Here is a 22,979-nt window from a genome sequence, read left to right on the forward strand (position 1 = left end):
CTTTACAGACTTGGCTATTGTGTAGTATTTTATTGGAATTTAAAATTTGAATGAAGGGTCATGATTGCAAAATGTTTAAAACATTGCTCTGGTAAGAGCATTCTACTGAGATTGATATAGATGCAGAAAAAAGCAGTTCTCTTGTCATAGTGTTGCCTGTGAGTTCTCATAAATTTCCCTGGTGGCTCAGATGGTAAAGAATCTGCCTGCAGTGCAGGAGACCTGGGTTCAGTCCTTAGGTTGGGAAGATCCCCTGGAGGAGGGAATGGTTACCCACTCCAGTATTCTTGCCTGGAGAATCCCATGGACAGAGGAGCTTGGTGAGCTCCAGTCCATGGGGTCTCAAAGAATTGGACATGACTGAGGGAATAACACTTTTGCTTTCATACTTTGTAGCATATGATTTAAAAAAGGGAATGTTGTTTTCCTCCCTGGCCAGCTTCCTGTTTTATCAATTATTTATTATTTCTAATGTCTGTAAAGCTTTCTTAAAGTGTCAAGCAGTACAGTAGCAATGAAAGTTTAATTTTTAGAACCACGATCTTTAATCTTCTTTACGTTGGGAGAGTTTGAAAAATATACTACCGTCTACTATGTTGTGTTAATGAATTTAATATAAGCTGTGAGAATATGTAAGCGTGTGTATTTACTATTGCTATACGTATTTTTTTTCAGTTTCAGGTATGCCCCAAAAGTCTGTGTGTGTCTACTCCTGGACATCGCACTGATCTCTTTCAGAGGGATCCTAAAAATGTCCTGATAACTGATTTCTTTGGAAGTGTACGGAAAGTGGAAATTACAACAGAGACTATAAGTTTGGAGCCAGATTCAGGAGTCATGGAAAGCAGGTATTCATCTTAAATTATTTTTTGAATAGAGTATTCTAGTCTCATGGTTTGTAAATTTTTATGTGGTACAATAATGAGATGAATATTAGTATTTATAAATAAAATTGCACCTTTCTACCCATTCTTCACTTTAGTTGGTTCTTTGCTTTTCAGATTAATGGGCAAAAGCTCTAAATATCAGTGACAAGCTAAGATTTTGATCAGGGTTATGTTGTAGCTCCAAAATATGATGTTTGTAAGTAGTGTGAATTCAGACTTGCTTTTAAAAAGACTAAAACCTTCCTGACAGCTGATTATCTCTGAGCCATACTTTTCTGTCAGTAGAGGTGTATATGATGGTTCAGGAGACCTTCATAACTGGGCAGAACATTTCAGACATTAATACTCTCTAACAAATGTGTATGTTGTCACCTCTTGCAGTAGAAGGTTTTAAATGACGTAACACTGAATAGGGAAGCTGGCAGCTGGGCATTTAGAGTATAATAGGTCCTAGGAATCTGGCAGAGGGAAGGCACATAAACATAGAAAGGGGAGATGAGTGCCAGGAGAATATAGATGACAAATGTATACTTCAAACTCTAGCCCAGTGCTTCTGTTTCCAGGATTTCTCTGGACTCCAGCAGTCTGATTAGTTCTTTGCCGTCTATTTTGTTTGCCAGAGTCTGGGTAGTTTATGAATCTGGTTCAGGCCTATCTCTGGCTTTTGTCTAGTGTTGTGTTCTATTAAACAGTTTATCTGGGGCTGTTGTAAATTTGAACTGGCCTTTTATGAACAGGTGCCACTGTTCAGGATTTCTCTGGGATCCCTTAGTTATTAGTAAGGGAAAGGAATGAGAGAAAGAGAGGTAGGTATAAGCCAAGTACTCTCCTCTTGAGGAGTGGATTGTGTGTGAGGGAGTAGCGTGTGCATGCATGTGTGTGTGTGTGTGTGAGAGACTGAGAGAGACTGGTTGATTTTGGCTATGTGACTTTAGAAGTATAGATAATGTTTGGTTTTTCTTCTCTGTAAACATTTTTAAAGGCAACATACTTTGTTGGGGTTAAGAAGTACTCAGTTAATAGCCATTTTCTTGAAATGCATAGAAATTGATATTGTTGGCCATTCAGCTTTGTTATTTGGAATTGTTTAATGCTATCTATTGGAAACACATACTCCAGGGAGCTTTCCTGGATTGCCAAATGACAACACATAAATTACTTTAAATTTTGAAAATTTCAAAGATTTGTAATTGAGACTGTGAATGTTTTAGAAGTAAATTTAAAAAGCTAGCAGTAAATGTATTTCTTATGAAGATTTGAAATTGATTTTATTATTAATTTCCTATTATGATGTTCAAAGTCTAGATTTTTTCGTTTTCAATTTCCTGTCTGTTGGCTTTAAAAATATTTTCTTGAGACAACAGATGATATCCAACAACAATATTACTTTTATTTATTATTAAATACTGTTTCAAGTTACTTTTGTAAAATAGCTAAACTATACCTTAATACTTAGCAATTGAAATTGAGCTACTGTATGTCTTTTACCAGATTCATTTTGTAATTTTCCTTGAACCTAACTCCATAATATACAGGATACACCTTTTGTTGGTCATCTGAATATTGCATTAATTCCCTTTAGTGATAAGGACTGTCTTTATACTTCCTCTGTACTTACTTTCTATTCTGTTCACTTACCACAATATTAAATATAATAATTGTACAATAAAAATGATTTCAGTGGAATTCTACTAAGTTTTATTATATATTCTGGAAAGATGAAATTTTATCTCATAAAGTATCTCTCTATATAGTTCAAAAGCAAAAGTTGTTGCTGCTGATAATTATCTTCGTTTATCTTTAATTAAGGAGAAAATTATTTTAAGCATCAAGGCCGGATACCAGGCACTGTATTTTGTTTTTTTAGTTTTTATTTTATATTGGAATATAGTTGATTAACAGGGTTGTTGCTTTCAGATGCTCAGCAATGAGCAGACACTGTTGAATTAGAGCACCCTCTAGTGTTTATGAATAAATTTTATTTAGAACATTGCTCACAGATGGTTTCATAATTACTGATACTTATCTAATTAATTTAGGAGGATTCAATTCTCAACATATTCCAGAAATTTTTTCTTGGGTGATACAAATATTATCTCATTGTATATAGGTGCTATTTATATGCAAATATGAGTGGCAGTTGGATGTTTATTTAGAGAAAAGTATATTAAGAGATTAGCTATCACAAAAAGCTACTTTATTAAGGAAATTATGGGCTTGAATGCATATGTAATTTTACAGATCTTAGGTTAAAACATCAATACAATTACTGTTATTAAGAGCGACAGTTAAGCTTTTAAAAATAATACTTTCTACATATATTAGGAAAATAATGGAACTCATTTTCCAGATTGTCCATATTTCATATTCTGTGTATTAGAGCAAACTTAACCAAAATCCAATACGATGGAGAACATTAGTACATAAAATGGACTGAAGTAGCTATATGAAATAATTGTTTTTTTATATGTCTTCCAACATAGACTTATTATATGAATAAGGTGCAGTCACATACTTAAGTGATAACCATAACCTTAGTGACAACACTTGTTTCACCATGTGTCTTACTGTGCTTTTAATTTATTTATAAGAACAAATGAAGTAAAATAAGGGATGGTGGCAATAAGCTTGCCTTATATAACTTGATTCTGAACTGTTTTATCCCAGTGTACATAGGTTGACTTGTGATAAATAAGCAGACGAACAGCCTCAAACAGGTGGACTTTCTAGATTATAGTAATAAGTCCATGTCAACATTACTTGGTGTACCAGAGTACCCTACTATATAGGGAAAATAGCCTTTAGCTTTTGAATGTAAAAATACCCACACTAAAATGTAGAAGTGTAAATTCTGTAGGCATTGCCCAAGAAATAATGAAATCTTGGACAATATCAAGTACAAATACTCAATTTTTACCTTGGTTGGTTAGGTGTCATCTTACCATGTCTGACTTTTGCTTTATGCTCTAAATTTAGGCACTTGATTCTATTAATATTTTGTTGTTGTAATTTTATTCTGTCATACTATGGAATTTCTTTCTCTCTTGAGGCAGTCTTTAGCAATTGAAAATTTTGAATCTAACCAGAAATTTGAGCTGGATGCTTTTCTTACAGATTTCTTATAGATAGAGGGATGAAAATGACCTTAACAAGGTCATCTGTGTTTTGGACACCAGAGTAGAACTCTTTCAAGGGCTGGGTAAGGAAGCCTGCAGCTCATACAGGAGGTCAAAGATCAGAAAGTTCCTGCCACAGTTTCTAGATTTTGAGCCTTTTGTATGTGCTTCATGCTTTATTTAAGGACTGTTGCCTAGCCTTGTTGAATTGAAAATAATAGAATCCAACCTGAGCTGGCATTATTTCCTTAAAGGTACCTCTTATATAGGTATTCTGTGTTTTATGGGACCCGAGGGTAGCTCCCAGTAAGTGAAGAATCAGGAAGCAGAAATCAGTCAAAAATGTGGGCGTTACTCTCTCTGTCTCTGTGTTGTTCTAGACTTTTCTTTCTCTCCTGCTCTGAATGTAGGGCATAGAATGTGTCTACTACACTGCTCTTCTGGAGCTTTATATCCATTCTGTTCATCATAATACTTTGGCTACCTGATGCGAAGAGCTGACTCATTGGAAAAGACCCTGATGCTGGGAAAAATTGAGGGCAAGAAAAGAAGAGGGTGACAGAGGATGAGATGGTTGGATAGCATCACTGACTCAACGGACATGAGTTTGAAGAAACTCAGGGAGATAGTGATGGGCGGGGAAGCCTGGCATGCTGCAGTTCATGGGGCTGCCAAGAGTTGGACACAACTTAGCGACTGAACAAAGATTCATGGTAAAGTGCAACTAGAGAATTAACTTGCTCATTCTCCATTTTAAGCTCCACAGGGGGCTTCTTGAGTAGTCCGTCTTGAGTCAGTTGCTCACCTCTGACCCAGCTGGGCAGTAGTGGGGTCATTTAACACAAAATCTAGGCTACTGGAGGGCCATCCCCAGGTGGAGAAGATGAACCTTCCAAAATAAACTTGGAAGCTAGGCAGATACCCTCAAGAAAAAATTAACATTAATCCCATTTAATTATCCCATTGCCCCAGCCCAGAGCATTTGTCTCATGCATCGAACCTGGAATGGTGTTCTGAAGAAACTTCCAAACTATTTTCCGTAGTCATTGTACCATTTTGCATTTCTACAAATAGTTGTTCCGTGTCCTTAATTAGACTTGGTATTGTCTTTTTAATTTTAGGTATTCTGTAGGCAGGTAGTGATAATCTTATTATGATTTTAATTTGCAAACCCCTGGTTACTAAGGATGTTGAGCATCATTTCATGTGCTTACTGGTCATTCATATATGTTTCACGAAGTGCCTGTTCAAGTCTTTTGCTCATTTTTAAAAAACTGGGTTATTTTCAACAAAGACCTACTGTATAGCACGTGTAACTCTGATCAGTGTTTGTGGCAGCCTGGTTGGGAGGGGGTTTGGGGGGAGAATGGATACATGTATATGTATAGCTGAGTTCCTCTGCTGTTCACCTGAAACTATCACAACATTGTTTGCTAATCAGCTATCAGTTCATTTCAGTTCAGTCGCTCAGTCATGTCCGACTCTTTGCTACCCCATGGACTGCAGCACACCAGGCCTCCCTGTCCATCACCAACTCCTGGAGTTTACTCAGACTTATGTCCATTGAGTTGGTGATACCATCCAACCATCTCATCTGTTTCTCTGTTTAATAATCTGTTTAATAATAACAGACTATACTCTGTTTCATTGAACTATGTCTCTGTTTATACTGATATACTGATTATTCAGTACAGTAATCAAGTATTGTACTGTCTTGTTTATTTTAGAATTATAATAAGTCTTGGAAATCACCAGTTGGAGGACATTTGTTTTTATAAGTCCTACAAGTCAGTTTTTCTTTCTCAAGATTCTCTTGATTATTCTAGATCCTTTGTTTCCATACAAATTTTAGAATCAGCTTGTCTGTTTCTAAAAAAACCTATTAGAATTTTGACTGAAATTGGATTGACTTCATATGTTAATTTGAGAAGTATAGACACCTTAACAATATTGAGTGCTCTGATCTATGAATATGTATCTGCATTTATCTAGATCTCCTGTATTTTCTCTCTGCATTGTTTTATAGTTTTCAGTGGAGAAGTTTTCCATACTTTTCATTAAATTTATCCCTAAGTATTTTTGATTTTGATGCTATTTTAAGTGATATTCTAAAAATTTATTTTTCATTTGTTGCTCAAATATAAAAGTACAATTAATTTTTATATTGACTGTATTCTTAGATTTTATTGATTCTGGTATTGATCAACACAATCCCAATCAAAATCCCAGCAGGCTTTTTTCTGTAGAGATTGACAGATTCTAAAATTTACATGGAAATATAAAAGACCTACAAAAATATTTATTATATCATTAATCATATGAGTTCTAGTCTCTGTTTATGTTTACTAGGAAACTAGGTAAAATTCAAATGTACACATTCAGTAGAAACATGAAATTTGGCCAGAATAGTTTGTGAGGAAAATGAAGCTTTGTGATCAAACAGTTCACTAAAAATTGCTCATGGTGAATTGATATGATTATGAAACTTTATGAACCAAAGATTCATCAAAATGGTTCAAACAACAGTTGACAGGATTTCTCCCCTACTATTCTACATACTACTCTGTTTTTCAAAGTGATTAACTTACTCATTGTTATAATTCTATATTAACTTAAGCATCTTATTTGGCCATTTATTTTATATTGTTATTTATAACTGTTAGTTGCAGTTATTCAGAAGCTCATTAAAGTAGAATATCAGAGCATAAAATGCATGTGATTGATTTATAAAGATACCAAAACTGATGGTTAAATTATTTATTTTGTCATTTTACATACACATAAAGTTTTTTTAATTGAAGTATAGTTGGTTTACAATATTGTGTTAGTTTTAAGTGTACAGCAAACTGATTTATTTATACATATCAACACATATATAAATACTTTTTTTCAGATTCTTTTCCATTATAGGTTATTATAAGATTTTGAATATAGTTCCCTATGCTATACAGTGGGACTTTGTTGTTTATTTTATTTGTATTAATGGTAGAGTGTATCTGCTAATCCCAAACTCCTAAATTGTCTCCCTCCCTCCTTCCCTTCCTCCCCCATCTCTTCCCCTTTGGTAACCATAAGTTTGTTTTCTATGTTTGTGAGTATGTTTCTGTTTTATAGTGCATTTGTATTTTTTAGATCCCACATATAAGAGATATATATATAGGTCTGTCTGATTTACTTCATTAGTATGATAATCTCTAGGTCTATTTATGTCACTGCAAATGGCATTATTTCATTCTTTTTTTATGACTGTAATACTCCATTATATTTATATACCACATCTTCTTTATCCATTTATCTGTTGGTGGTTATTTAGGTTGTTTCCACATCTTGGCTATTGTAAATAGTGCCACCATAAACATTGGGATGCATGTATCTTTTTGAATTAGAATTTTCATCTGTTTTGGATATATGCTCAGGAGTGGGATTGCTGGATCATATGATAACTTTATCTTTAGTTTTTTAAGGAATCTTCATACTGTTCTCCATAGTGGCTATACCAATTTTCATTCCCACCAACAGTGTAAAAGGGTTCCCATTTCTCCACACCCTTTCCAGCGTTTATATTATTTGTAGACTTTCTGATGGTGGCCATTCTGACCAGTGTGAGGTGGTACCTCATTGTGGTTTTGATTTGCATTTCTCTAATAGTTAGCGACATTGAGCACCTATTCATGTGTTTGATGGCCATCTGTGTATCTTCTTTGGAGGAATGTCTGTTTAGGTCTTTTGCACATTTTTTTGATTGGGCTGTTTGTTTTTTGATATTGAGCTGTCTGAACTGTTGGTATACCTTGGAAATTAATTCCTTATTGGTTGCATCATTTGCAAATATTTGCTCCTATTGCATAAGTTATTCTTCATTTTGTTTATGATTTCTTTTGCTGTGCAAAAGCTTTTAGACGTAAAGTTCTTACTGTTGTAGTTTAAAAATAATGTGTTGATTATTTTATGGGCAGTTTTTTTTTACACAATTTATTTCACTAGTGAAATTGAAATTCATTGAATTGGTTTATGACTTTTAAGAAATCAATGTATAGAAATATTATAGCAGAATGTAGTATATCCTTTTGTGTAAGTAAAACCTCTCTGAATATAAATTAGTAAAATTATGTTGACTAAGGATAGTAATTTCTAACTGGTGTTTTTTAGTATTTTAAACTATGTCACAGCAAAATTAAATTTAAACACTGAACATATAGAACATAATTTTTTTTTTAATTTTGAAAGATTTCAAAATGACGTGGTATAATTATTTGTAAAAATAGAACATTAGAGCTTAATCCATTGGCTAAATGTTTAAAGAATATAGGTCTCAATTATATGGAAAATTTGATTGTGGGACCTTTGTGGTTTCTTTGAATTCTTTGCTTCTATATTCTGTGGCTCTTCTAATTTCCTCACTAATTGTAATATTGTTGCTTTACCCCACTAAATTAAGGTTTAGTGTCCTAAATGAGTTCAATCAACTTATTAATATCTATTATCTGATGTTACAGAGGCTATTAGAACACATTGATCAAAGGCAGGGTCATTGGAATCAATCTGCTTCTAAATTCAGAGTCTGCCACTTAATAGCTGTGTACCTCAAGCAGACCACTTGACTTCTTTGATTGTCTCTGTAAAATGGGAATAATCATTCCACTTTATAAAGGTTATTAAGATAATTGATTTTTATTTTGCTTGTAAAGCTCTTCTGTGCTCAAATAGTAAAGTGCTCAGTAAGCATTAGCATTGAGAGAATATATTACATGTACTGTAAAAATTATTGCTAAAATTCTATTTTTAGTATAACTTTGCCATTTATAAAAATAATTTATTCTGCTTTTTATTAATCTAATATTGGAAAGGAGATATTTCATATCTGGAGGTTTGTCACTTTATAGTTATAAGTACTATTAAAAATTGGGAAATTGTATTTTACCAGAAGGTGGCAGTAGAATTACATATTTGTACATGAGGAAGGCTTTTTTTTTTAAATGCCAAAGAGTGAGGTAGGCTATACTTTTAAAATAAATCATAGTATTTTTTTCTTTGTACCATTAGCAGGAGAAAAAGAGTTTTGATACTGAATTGTCAGTTTAAAAAAGTGTGGTAAAAGTGCCCTGTATATGTAAGTTGTCTTGCTTTCATAAACCTCGTAATGTGGAATTTTGGCTATAAAATAGGTAAATCTATAGAATCTTTTTGAATTGCTACTCTTCTGGCATATTTTTAGAAATTAATTTATATTTAAAGTAATTAAGAAAGTAAAGGATCAGAAAAAAATTTTAAGATGTGTGAGGATTATTTGTGATAAATTAATAATAAGGATAAAACAGTTTTTATAATTTATCGGTGGGGAAAACTGGATTCAATTTTTAAAAAATTAATTCATATGCTACACATTAGGATTTAGTTGTTAGGTGAAGCAAGAGGCAGAAGACATTTATATTAACAACATAAATCAGTAATCCCATTTCAAAAATTGCCACTTTTGTTGAAATCACAGTATCTTATTACATGGTTTCTAAATATTTTACAGGTGAAGTATTGCCTGGTGCTAGATTGAACCTTTAAGGCAGTCTCATGTAGGTAGAAAGAGTCTGGAGATGATTTACTTGTATTCAAGTTTTGGTTTGGTTCTTTCTTGGCTTTATGTCTTAAGGCACATGATTTAATCTGTCTGAAACTCAGATACTTTATCTGTAGAAGGGTGATCTACCCTCTACCTTCAGAGTTATTGTGAGGATTAGTGATAAGGTATATAAAATGAGCATACTCTGTCAATGTATTTCTAAGGATCTTCCACATAAAACTCATCACAGCTGTACTGATGTCTCTCTTCCAGTGCAAAAGATAGAGTGGAAGTATTACTATCTTTATTTGATTTACTACAGCTCTATATAACTTGATTTACATTTTTACCAGCCATGCCACTTATCGCCCATTCTGACAGGAATTATTCTTAGGTTGGCCTTCCCATACTTACTCATGTAGTTGATTTTTTAAAAACACCATTTTAGACTTTATGCTTATTTCATTGTGTTTTTATCATACCAATAATTATAAGTACTAATTCATTATTTTAGTCTATCATCAGTCTTTCAGAATACTCATTCTGACTTCATAATATTAAGTATATCGTAGGTTTTATTGTGGGGGGGGATAAATGAAGGGAGAGGACCATAAGGTCTTTATTAGCAATATCCTCATGATTGATATCAATTTTGGGCCACAGCTATCGTTTATTAGAATACTATGATTCTTCTCAGGGATAATGGATGATTTGACATTCATGGCAAATTTTTTGTAAACTAAAGCCAAACTGTACCATAAAACCGTTAAGTAAAGTCATTTATATGATTTTTCATTAAATTATATACCTTAATAAATATTACTTAAAGTATGTCTTTTATAAATGTTATAGATAATTTCCTACAAGATGGCAGGTAATTAAGAATGCTTATTTCAAAATTGATTTTCTCATAAAAATAAAAAGCAGGAGATTTAAAAAATTCATTTAGTTTTTTGTTTTGTCCTGGTGATATAAATTACCAGGTACTTTATATTTGATATTTATGTGAGAAATATTTACATGAGAAAGGGAACATATTAATATTATATTTCTTTATGAACACTTATTGACAGTTTTTTCATTTGAGCTACAGATGACATTAATCTATGCCACGTTGACTAACTTTATTATTCTTCATCTTTGTCTACATGAATTTCCAGTATGTAAAGTTCTTGTCATATTCAGTAATATTTTAGTCTTTGTACTTCCTTTTGTTTGATGAAATTGTCACATATTATTTTGAAAGTACTTTCATTAAGAGAGACATGCAGTTGATATTGTTATGGAATGTCTTTTTTCAGTGAGATTGATCAACCTCATTTTAACTTCCAATATTAAGAGCCTTTTTTAAATATAATTTTTAAAATGTTAATTTTGTTACACCAAAAATATGTGTATTAAAAGTATGTAGCTTGAGAGATGGAGTAGGAGGATTGCATGATTTAGGAGAGTATTTTGCACTTTCACTTTAAGGTACTGAGACAGGTAATAATAAGTTATATGATTAGACATATATCATGAGTTTAGGCAATCTCTGGTTTAAAGATGCCACACCGTTTCTGTTGTTTGCAGTAGGAGTTGCAACTGCTCTAATTGCTTTGCATAAACATGATGTATACATTTAAAATCTTATATTCAGTGTTAGGGAAAGCTCTAACTTAAGTTTTAAAAAATAACTGATAATCCATAGTAATTTCTCTTCAGTGTGCTAAAACTCTGGAAAACATATCTTCTAAATCAATGAAGATGATTAAAATGCTTCTTGTATGCTTTTAACATTAAAGGTAATTTTCTTTCCCTAAATCTTTGGAATTAGCCACAATAAACCTTGAGTATCCAGATATTAGGTAACCCTAATAATAATACTCCATAAAAATTCTCCAAGCCAGGCTTCAGCAATACGTGAACCGTGAACTTCCAGATGTTCAAGCTGGTTTTAGAAAAGGCAGAGGAACCAGAGATCAAACTGCCAATATCCGCTGGATCATCGAAAAAGCAAGAGAGTTCCAGAAAAACATCTATTTCTGCTTTATTGACTATGCCAAAGCCTTTGACTGTGTGGATCACAATAAACTGTGGAAAATTCTGAAAGAGATGGGAATACCAGATCATCTGACCTGTCTCTTGAGAAACCTGTATGCAGGTCAGGAAGCAACAGTTAGAACTGGACATGGAACAACAGACTGGTTCCAAAGAGGAAAAGGAGTACGTTAAGGGTGTATATTGTCACCCTACTTATTTAACTTATATGCAGAGTACATCATGAGAAACGCTGGGCTGGAAGAAACACAAGCTGGAATCAAGATTGCAGGGAGAAATATCAATAACCTCAGATATGCAGATGACACCACCCTTATGGCAGAAAGCGAAGAAGAACTAAAGAGCCTCTTGATGAAGGTGAAGGAGGAGAGTGAAAAAGTTGGCTTAAAGCTCAACATTCAGAAAACTAAGATCATGGCATCTGGTCCCATCACTCCATGGGAAATAGATGGGGAAACAGTGGAAACAGTGTCAGACTTTACTTTTTTGGGCTCCAGAATCACTGCTAATGGTGACTGCAGCCATGAAATTAAAAGACGCTTACTCCTTGGAAGGAAGGTTATGGCCAACCTAGATAGCATATTTAAAAGCAGAGACATTACTTTGCCAACAAAAGTCCGTCTAGTCAACACTATGGTTTTTCCAGTGGTCATGTATGGATGTGAGAGTTGGACGGTGAAGAAAGCTGAGCGCCGCAGAATTGATGCTTTTGAACTGTGGTGTTGGAGAAGACTCTTGAGAGTTTCTTGGACTGCAAGGAGATCCAATCAATCCATCCTAAAAGAGATCAATCCTGGGTGTTCATTGGAAGGTCTGATGTTGAAGCTGAAGCTCCAATACTTTGGCCACCTCATGCGAAGGGTTGACTCATTGGAAAAGACCCTAATGCTGGGTAGGATTGGGGGCGGGAGGAGAAGGGGACGACAGAGGATGAGATGGTTGGATGGCATCACCGACTCGATGAACATGGGTTTGGGTAGACTCCGGGAGTTGGTGATGGACAGAGAGGCCTGGCGTGCTGCAATTCATGGGGTCGCAGAGAGTCGGACACGACTGAGCGACTGAACTGAACTGAACTGAACTGAATAATAATACATGAAAGTTGCTAGTGAGGGGCTCTGAACATGAGAAATTCCATTTGAATGAAACATTTCTCAATAAAAGAATACCCTGTGATAGTCAGAAATAGATGTAACATTGCATTTTTATAGAACAAGAAATTAATATAAATGAGTTAGAGGGGCTTGAAGGTTTGAAATTAATAAGGAACAATCATTTGACTTCACTTTCGGAATTGTTGCCGACTCAATTTTTCTGAAATAGTCTTCTATTATAAAAAACCTAGATATTATACAGGTATAAGAAAAAAAAAACCCTTTTTAATAGGTATAAAAGAAAAGCACTTTTAAATGCATAGCTGAGCTACCAAGAAAGTAGTTGTGTGGAGACAAACACTGTTGTTTGATGACTTGCATTTCTGACTTTTTCCAGATTGAACTAGAACTGGTTGCACGGCCTTATTAAGGGAAAGAGGCTGCATAGGTTCAGTTTCCCATAATGTTTTTAAATAATCACAGCTGATATTCCAAACATGCATCGTCCCTAAAGTGAAAGTGAAAGTCACTCAGTCATGTCCTCTTTGCGACCCCATGGACTGTATAGTCCATGGAATTCTCCAGGTCACAATACCAGAGTGGGTAGTCTGTCCCTTCTCCAGGGGATCTTCCTGACCCAGGAATTGAACTGGGGTCTCCTGCAGGTGGATTCTTTACCAACTGAGCTATCAGGGAAAGCCTGTGCATCTTCCCTAAGCAGCTGGAAATAAGCTAAGATTCTTTGTCTCCTTTGCAAGGCCTGCTTAGCTTTACTATAAAACAAGTATCAGTGGGTGGGGTTGCTCTCCTAGAGCCAATCCATGATGTGTCCAGCTGCATGTCTTTACAGAAGACAACATTCTTTATCCTACTGAAGGCTTTTTTTTTTTTTTTCTAATCTGTGAGGCAAAAAAATATCTATTGCTGAACAGTGGCTCTCAGTAGAAAGCTCCACTTTCTTCATTGATAGGGAAATCTCTTGGAGAAAAATTTGGATTCAAGGACCTAAAATCCAGGTGGTACACAAACATAGAAGGCAAGGTTTCCTATAATTACTGCTATAGAAATCTGGAATTCTTAATTAACATGGCTTTGTGTGAGATTCAAGACAAAAGGCTGCATGTCCATTTATGGATGAATGGGTTTAAAAAAGTAACTATCAGCTTAAAATTGACTACCCAGTTAAACTATCTTTACAGAATGAACAAAAGTAAGGGCATTTTCACATATAGAAAAGCTGAGAGCATTTTGAATCAATACTTTCTTACTTAAACAACATCTAAAGGGATCACTTCTTTAAGAAGGCAAAGGAGCCAGAAGAGAGAGATCTGATACAAAGTAGTGAAAATGGAAGTGTACACTAAGTTGCTTCAGTCATGTCCGCCTCTTGCGGTAAAAACTGATTATATTTTATAATTGTGATAGTAGTGATGATTATAATTATTTGGGGAAGTAAGATAGATCAAAGTACTGATGTCTTTAATAGCAGTATGTAGAGAGAACAGGAAGTTGTTGGTTTGGTAAGTATGCATTTTACATACTAAAGAGTACTTCTGACTGTCAAGAAACAGTAAATAAGATAAAAAAAAAACAGGATAGGAGAAGAAATGGAATTAAAAAAAATCAGTGAGGAGGCAGCAAAGTAGTGGAGGTGAAACAAAAAAAAGGAAGAGTAGAAACTACAAAGTAGGGAAACAATTATAATTAGAAGTTGCTTATAACAATAAATTTGAGTGAATTAATCCTAGTTTAAAACAGATCATCATATTAGGATAAAAAGAAATCTAACTACAGACAAAAAACATAATGACATTACGTACTGAAAATAAAAGCATTACCAAACAGTTCAGTCGCTCAGTCGTGTCCGACTCTTTGCGACCCCATGAATTGCAGCACACCAGGCTCTCTGTCCATCACCAACTCCCAGAGTCTACCCAAACCCATGTCCATCAAGTCGGTGATTCCATCCAACCATCTCATCCTCTGTCGTCCCCTTCTCCTCCTGCCCCCAATTGTACCCAGCATTAGGGTCTTTTCCAATGAGTCAACTCTTCGCATGAGGTGGCCAAAGTATTGGAGTTTCAGCTTCAGCATCAGTCCTTCCAATGAACACCCAGGATTGATCTCTTTTAGGATGGATTGATTGGATCTCCTTGCAGTCCAAGGGACTCTCAAGAGTCTTCTCCAACACCACAGTTCAAAAGCATCAACTCTTTGGCTCTCAGCTTTCTTCACCGTCCAACTCTCATATCCTTACATGACCACTGAAAAAACCATAGCCTTGACTGGGCAGACTCTTGTTGGCAAAGTAATGTCTCTGCTTTTAAATATGCTATCTAGGTTGGCCATAACCTTCCTTCCAAGGAGTAAGCGTCTTTTAATTTCATGGCTGCAATCACCATCAGCAGTGATTTTGGAGCCCAAAAAAATAAAGTCTGACACTGTTTCCACTGTTTCCCTATCTATTTCCCATGAAGTGATGGGGCCAGATGCCATGATCTTAGTTTGCTGAACGTTGAGCTTTAAGCTAACTTTTTCACTCTCCTCTTTCACTTTCATCAAGAGGCTCTTTAGTTCTTCTTCGCTTTCTGCCATAAGGGTGGTGTCACCTGCATATCTGAGGTTATTGATATTTCTCCCTGCAATCTTGATTCCAGCTTGTGTTTCTTCCAGCCCAGCATTTCTCATGATGTACTCTGCATATAAGTTAAATAAGCAGGGTGACAATATACAGCCTTGACATACTCCTTTTCCTATTTGGAACCAGTCTGTTGTTCCATGCCCAGTTCTAACTGTTGCTTCCTGACCTGCATACAGGTTTCTCAAGAGACAGGTCAAATGGTCTGATATTCCCATCTCTTTCAGAATTTTCCACAGTTTATTGTGATCCACACAGTCAAAGGCTTTGGCATAGTCAATACAGCAAAAATAGATGTTTTTCTGGAACTCTCTTGCTTTTTCGATGATCCAGCGGATATTGGCAATTTGTTGTCTGGTTCCTCTGCCTTTTCTAAAACCAGCTTGAAGATCTGGAAGTTCACGGTTCATGTATTACTGAAGCCTGGCTTGGAGAATTTTAAGCATTACTTTACTTGCATGTGAGATGAGTGCAATTGTGTGGTAGTTTGAGCATTCTTTGGCATTACCTTTCTTTGGGATTGGAACGAAAACTGATCTTTTCCAGTCCTGTGACCACTGCTGAGTTTTCCAAATTTGCTGGCATATCGAGTGCAGCACTTTCACAGCATCATCTTGCAGAATTTGAAATAGCTCAACTGGAATTCCATCACCTCCACTAGCTTTGTTCGTAGTGATGCTTTCTATGGCCCACTTGACTTCACATTCCAGGATGTCTGGCTCTAGGTGAGTGATCACACCATCGTGATTGTCTGGGTTGTGAAGATCTTTTTTGTACAGTTCTTCTGTGAAGAGAAAGAAGCAAAAGGCAAAGGAGAAAAGGAAAGATATACCTATTTGAATACAGAGTTCCAAAGAATAGCAAGGAGAGATAAGAAAGCCTTCCTAGGTGACCACTGCAAAGAAATAGAGGAAAACTACAGAGTGGGAAATACTAGAGATCTCTTCAAGAAAATTAGAGATACCAAGGGAACATTTCATGCAAATACGGACACAATAAAGGACAGAAATGGTATGGACCGAACAGAAGCAGGAGACATTAAGAAGAGGTGGCAAGAATACACAGAAGAACTATACAAAAATATCTTCATGACCCAGATAACCATGATGGTGTGTTCACTCACCTAGAGGCAGATATCCTGGAATGTGAAGTCAAGTGGGCCTTAGGAAGCATCACGACAAACAAAGCTAGTGGAGGTGATGGAATGCCAGTTGAGCTATTTCAAATGCTCAAAGATGATGCTGTGAAAGTGCTGAGCTCAATATGCCAGCAACTTTGGAAAACTCAGCAGTGGCCACAGGCCTGGAAAAGTCAGTTTTCATTCCAGTCCCAAAGAAAGGCAATGCCAAAGAATGTTCAAATACTGCACAGTTGCACTCATCTCACACGCTCGTGAATTAATGCTCAAAATTCTCCAAGCCGGACTTTAACAGTATGTGAACCGTGAACTTCCAGATGTTCAATCTGGATTTAGAAAAGACAGAAGAACCAGAGATCAAATTGCCAACATCTGTTGAATCATCAGAAAGCACAAGAGTTCCAGAAAAACATCTACTTCTGCTTTAGTGACTATGCCAAAACCTTTGGCTGTGTGGATCACAACAAACTGTGGAAAATTCTTAAAGAGATAGGAATACCAGACCAACTTACTCGTCTCCTTAGAAATCTGTATGCAAATCAAGAAGCAACACTTGGAACCGGACCTGAAACAATGGACTCGTGCCAAATTCGGAAAGGAGTACGTCAAGGCTGTATATTGTCACCCTGCTTATTAAACTTATATGCAGAGTACATCATGTAAAATGCCAGGCTGGATGAAGCACAAGCTGGAATCAAGATTATGGGAAGAAATATCAATAACCTCAGATATGCAGATGACACCACCCTTATGGCAGAAAGAGAAGAAGAACTAAAGAACCTCTTGATGAAAGTGAAAGAGGAGAGCGAAAAAGTTGGCTTAAAACTCAACATTCAGAAAACTAAGATCATGACATCTGGTCCCATGACTTCATGGCAAATATATGAGGAAATAATGGAAACAGTGGCTGACTTTATTTTCTTGGACTCCAAAGTCACTGCAGATAGTGACTGCAGCCATGAAATTAAAAGACACTTGCTCCTTGGAAGATAAGGTGTGACCAACCTAGACAGCATTTAAAAAAGCAGAGACTTTACTTTGCCAACAAACGTCTGTCTTATCAAAACTATGGTTTTTCCTCAAGTCATGTATAGATGTGAGAGTTGGACTGTAGAGAAAGCTGAGCACCAAAGAATTGATGCTTTTGAACTATGGTGTTGGAGAAGACTCTTGAGAGTCCTTTGGACTGCAAGGAGATCCAACCAGTCCATCCTAAAGGGAATCAGTCCTGAATACTCATGGGAAGGACTGATGCTGAAGCTGAAACTCCAATGCTTTGGCCACCTGATGTGAAGAGCTGACTCATTGGAAAAGACCCTGATGCTGGGAAAGATTGAGGGCAGGAGGAGAAGGGGACGACAGAGGATGAGATCATTGAATGGCATCACCGACTCAATGGAGATGGGTTTGAGCTGCTCCGGGAGTTGGTGATGGACAGGGAGGCCTGGCCTGCTGCCGTCCATGGGGTTGCAAAGAGTTGGACGCAACTCAGCGACCTACTGAGTGACTGAAACAGTGGAAGCCATAAAACAACAGAATGACATGCTTAAAGTGCTGAATGGAAGAAAACTTCTAACCTATAAATCTATACACAGCAAAAATATCTCCCAAAAATGAAAGTGAAATAAAGATGTCTTCAGTCAAATAGAAGAATTTGTTGCCAGTGCACCTGAACTACAGTAAAAACTAAAGTACTTTAGCCAGAAATAAAATGATCCTAATGGGAAACAGAAATTTAGTAAGGAATGAAGAGAACCAGAATAGACATATGTATCATTTAAGATAATTAAATATGGATAGTACCAAAAAAACCCCCAATCTCTTGTTGAGTTAAAACAATATTTGCCTAATTAAAATATATTACAGCAACCATGCAAAAGGCAGAGGGATAATTAGAATGAAAGTGTTGCAAAATGCTATTCTTATTGGAGAAATGATAAATGTGGGTCATTTGATTAGATTACCAAGCCAAAGTTTGATGTTATAATGTCATGGCTAACCACTATAATTATTATAAATGTATGTATAACTACCATGTTAATAAACAAAAAAAGATTAATAGAGTATTTGGTTAATTCAAAGGAATAAAGGAAAGTAAAAGAAACATCAAATAGATGAGAAATAGAAAATTGATAGTAATATTAGACACAGTTGTATCAGTCTATAAGTTAAGTATAATTGGACCAAATGCCCTCTTTGAAAGAGTAAAATTATCATACTAATTTACAACAAAATCTCAAAATGTGCTGTTTACATGATGCATTTTCAGTATAAGGTTATAAAAATCACTTGGAATGTGACTAAGGTAATACAGGAATACAGGGGATTTAGGAAAAAAATAAGTAAAAGAAATAAATTAAGCCTTCAAGTAAGAGAATTTGCTTCTTTATCAGTTGTAAAAAAATATGTACCTTCTCTCAACAATCTTCAAATAAGCAGTAGGCTTAGATAGTTTTCACTTGTGACATTTACCAAACATGTGAAGATGACATACAGACAGAATAGACAAAGAAAGCATGCTAACCAATTAATTTGATGGAGCTAGTTTATTTTGAAACCAAAATTAGACAAGAAGAGAATGAAAAAATAATAGAACCAACCTCATTTTATTATTACACTTGTACAAATCTTTTTTTAAACAGATGTACAAATCTTAAATTCAAATCCAGTGATGTAAAAGTAAAAATACTTCATGACCAAATAGAAGTTATCTTAAAATTCTAGGAATGATTTAGAGTTAGAAAATATATTAATGTACTTCATTTTATCTGTACATTAAATGAGAAATAGTTTGTAATTGTTTCAGTAGATACAGAAAAAGCACCTGATTAAAATTCATCAATCATTAATGATGAAAAAAAGCAACATGGCTTAGTGAACTGGAAATAAAAGAGAGCTGCCTTGACTTAATAAAGGCTGTATATCTAAAGCCAGCAGAAAACATTACATTTTAGTGTGACTCTTTAGAAGCATCTCTATGAAAGTCAGATGAGATAAGGATACATACTGTATTTCCATCTACACAGGAAGTCCCAAATAATGCCAGAAGACAAGGGAATGATAAGAGGTATAAGGATCAGGAAGAGGCAACTTTCCCTGTTGTTTTCTCTTTTTTTTGTTGTTTTTTAAAGACTGTGTAATAGAAAATTTAAGAGACTCTACCATTTAATTATTAAACTTACAAGAGTTGGGAAATAGTGTGTCAGTATATTATACTACGGAGAAGGCAATGGCACCCCACTCCAGTCCTCTTGCCTGGAAAATCCCATGGACAGAGGAGCCTGGTAAGCTGCAGTCCATGGGGTCGTGAAGAGTCGGACTCGACTGAGCGACTTCACTTTCACTTTTCACTTTAATGCGTTGGAGAAGGAAATGGCAACCCACTCCAGTATTCTTGCCTGGAGAATCCTAAGGACGGTGGAGCCTGATGGGCTGCCATCTGTGGGGTCGCACAGAGTCAGACACGACTGAAGCGACTTAGCAGCAGCAGCAGCAGCATATTATACTAACCAATCATAGCTATTAAAAGAAATGCTTTGTTTAGTGTAATATCAATAATATGGTTGATAAAGCTTAACTGCAACAAAGTTAAAATGCCATATGTAGTAAAAAATACAAAGTTAAAAGAGAAGCTCTGGGTGAAATTATTTGCAACATGTATGTCAAAAAATTTCTTTCCAGGTTATATATGTAACTGCACATAGATTCTTTTTAAAAGACACCTCAATAGAAAAGTGACCAGAGGAGATAGTTTGGAAAAGAAAAACTCATGTCCAGTGACTTTTCAAGTATTTTTTAAAAGGGGAAATGGAAATTAAGACAATGAGATACAGTTTCTTGTAGAAAATTAAGTGGTGATGAGGGAAATGGGAATTTACACATTTCTGGTGGCAGTGTAAATTGATGCAGCCCCCTTGGATAGTAATTTGGTTGTTACTAGTAAAATTTAAAATATGCATAACTATGACCCTGAAAGTCCACTTCTAAGTAATTACTTTAGAATAGGGGTTCACAAACTTTTTCTGTGAAAGGCCAGCTAAGTAACATTTTAGCCTTTGTAGGTCGAATGGTCTCAGCTGCAAATATGCTGTTATTGTAGTGCAAAAGCAGTCACGGATAATACATTAACAGATGAATGGGTTCAAATAAAACTTTATTTATAGACACTGAACTTTGAATTTTATATGTTTCATTTGTCATGAAATATTCTCCCTTAATGTCTTTTTAACCACTAAAAAATGTAATAGCTGTAAGCTATTACATGTAGAAACAGATGACAGGTCAAATTTGATCTATGGGCTGGCTATAGTTTGCCGTGTTATAAAGCCTGTTGGCACATGTAGACAAAGTAGCCTGGAAGAATAGTTTATGCAACATTATTTCTAACAATAAATAATTAAAAGCTGATGTCTGTGCATAATGGAATGTCTAAGTAAAATGAAGCATTTTCATATTATGAGTGTGTATACGTGTGCTCAGTTGTGTCTGACTCTTTGTGACTGTGACCCTATGGACTATAGCCCACCAGGCTCCTCTCTCCATGAAATTTTCCAGCCAAGAATACTGGAGTGGGTTGCTGTTTCCTTCACCGGGAGATCTTCCCCAATTAGGGATCGAACCTGCGTCTCCTGCATTGGTAGGCGGGTTTTTAACCACTGAGCCACCTGGGAAGCCCTTTCATATTACACCATATAGTTATTAGCAGTAATGAACTAGATTGGTAGTCATATCGACATGCTTGGATCTCAAAAACATAATAAATGAAAAAAAAAGTGGCTGAATTTTATATATATATTATTTTATTTATTTACTTTTTTGCTGAGCCTTTTTCCCCCTTACAGTTTTATTGAGATATAATTGGAATAAAGCACTGTGTACATTAAAAGCATAATGATTTGACTGACATTATAAAATGTTTACCACAAGTTGAGTGAACATCCATCATCTCTTGATAGAAAAGAATAGATGAAGGAGAAAATATTTTTTCTATGATTCATAGGATTTATTTAAGAACTTTCATATGTAACATATAGCAGTGTTAATCACATTAATCATGTTGTACATTACCCCTCTAGTACTTCTTTTTCTTGTAACTGGAAGTTTGTACCTTTTGACCACCTTTATCTGGTTCCCTCACTTTCCACCCCCAGCCTCTGGTAACCATAAATCTGATCACTTTTCTCTATGAGTTTGTTTGAAGTATAATTGACCTAAAAATTATGTTAATTCCTGGTGTACAATATAGTGATTTATATTTCTGTACATTACAAAATGATAATCTTGATTAGTTTATTTACCATCTGTCCTTATACAAAGATCCTATGTTGTTATTGACTATATTCCCCACACTATATTTAATCCCTGTGACATTTATTTTGTAACTAGAAATTTGTACCACTAAATCTCCCTCACCTGTTTCACTTATCCCCCAACCTTCTCCCCTCTGGCATCCCCCCTATTTGTTCTCTGTATCTATGACTTTGTTTCTGTTTTGTTATGTATATTTATTTATTTATTTTAATTAGAGTCTACATTTCAGTGAAATCATGCAGTATTTGTTTTTTTCTGTCCAACTTCTTTTCTTAGCATAATACCCTCCAGGTTCATCCATGTTGTGGCAAATGGCAAGAGTTTATTCTTTTTTATGGTTGAGTAATATTCCATATTCAGTCGAACACTGCTGAAGTGACTTAGCACCGTATCCTGTTATATTTATACCGCATCTTCTTTGTCCATTCATCTATGGATGGACACTTAGGTTATTTCCATATCTTGGCTACTGTAAATAATGCTGTAGTGAACACAGAGATGGATATATCTTTTTGAATTGATCTTTTTGTTTGTCTTTGGTAAATACCCAGAAGTGGAATTGCTGGATTGTATGGTAGTTCTATTTTCAGGGTTTTTTTTTTTTTTTGAGGAGCCTCCGTACAGTTTTTCATAGTGGCTGTACCAATTTACATTCCCACCAACAGTGCGCGAGAGTTTTCTTTACATGCTGGCTAACGCTTGTCATTTGTTGTCTTTTTGATAATAGCCATCTTGACAGGTATGAGGTGATATCTCAGTGTGGTTTTGATTTGTATTTTCCTGATGATTAGTGATGTTGAGCATCTTTTCGTGTATCTATTGGTTCTCTATATGTCTTTGGGCTTCCCTGGTGGCTCAGTGGTAAAGACTGCCTGCAATGCAGGAGACCCGGGTTCGATCCCTGGGTTGGGAAGATCCCCTGGAGGAGGGCATGACAACCCACTCTAGTACTCTTGCCTAGAGAATCCCACGGACAGAGGAGCCTGGCAGGCTGCAGACCATAGGGTCTCACAGAGTCGGACACGACAGGCAGCTAAGCTATATGTCTTTGGAAAAATTTCTGTTCAGGTCCTCTGCCCATTTTTTAATTAGGTTGTTTGTTTTTTTGATGTTGAGTTGTATGAGTTCTTTGTCTCTTATGTTTGTATCTATTTGTATGTAGAATATAATTTATTAATGAAACTATGAATATTCTACTTTCA

General features: G+C 35.5%; 1 protein-coding gene across 2 annotated transcripts in view; it reads left to right on the plus strand.

The window, feature by feature from the left end:
• Positions 1 to 22,979, plus strand: part of PIGK (phosphatidylinositol glycan anchor biosynthesis class K) — a 122,266-nt gene that overhangs the window by 43,871 nt on the left and 55,416 nt on the right. For both annotated transcript variants that reach the window (XM_081491865.1, XM_081491866.1), the window contains one exon: positions 676 to 848. In XM_081491865.1, the coding sequence (XP_081347991.1) occupies positions 676 to 848 (173 nt within the window). The remainder of the gene's footprint in view (positions 1 to 675; positions 849 to 22,979) is intronic.

Source organism: Giraffa tippelskirchi, chromosome 5, assembly GCF_054371585.1.
Source record: "Giraffa tippelskirchi isolate mGirTip1 chromosome 5, T2T-mGirTip1v1.2.pri, whole genome shotgun sequence".
NCBI lineage: Eukaryota > Metazoa > Chordata > Mammalia > Artiodactyla > Giraffidae > Giraffa > Giraffa tippelskirchi.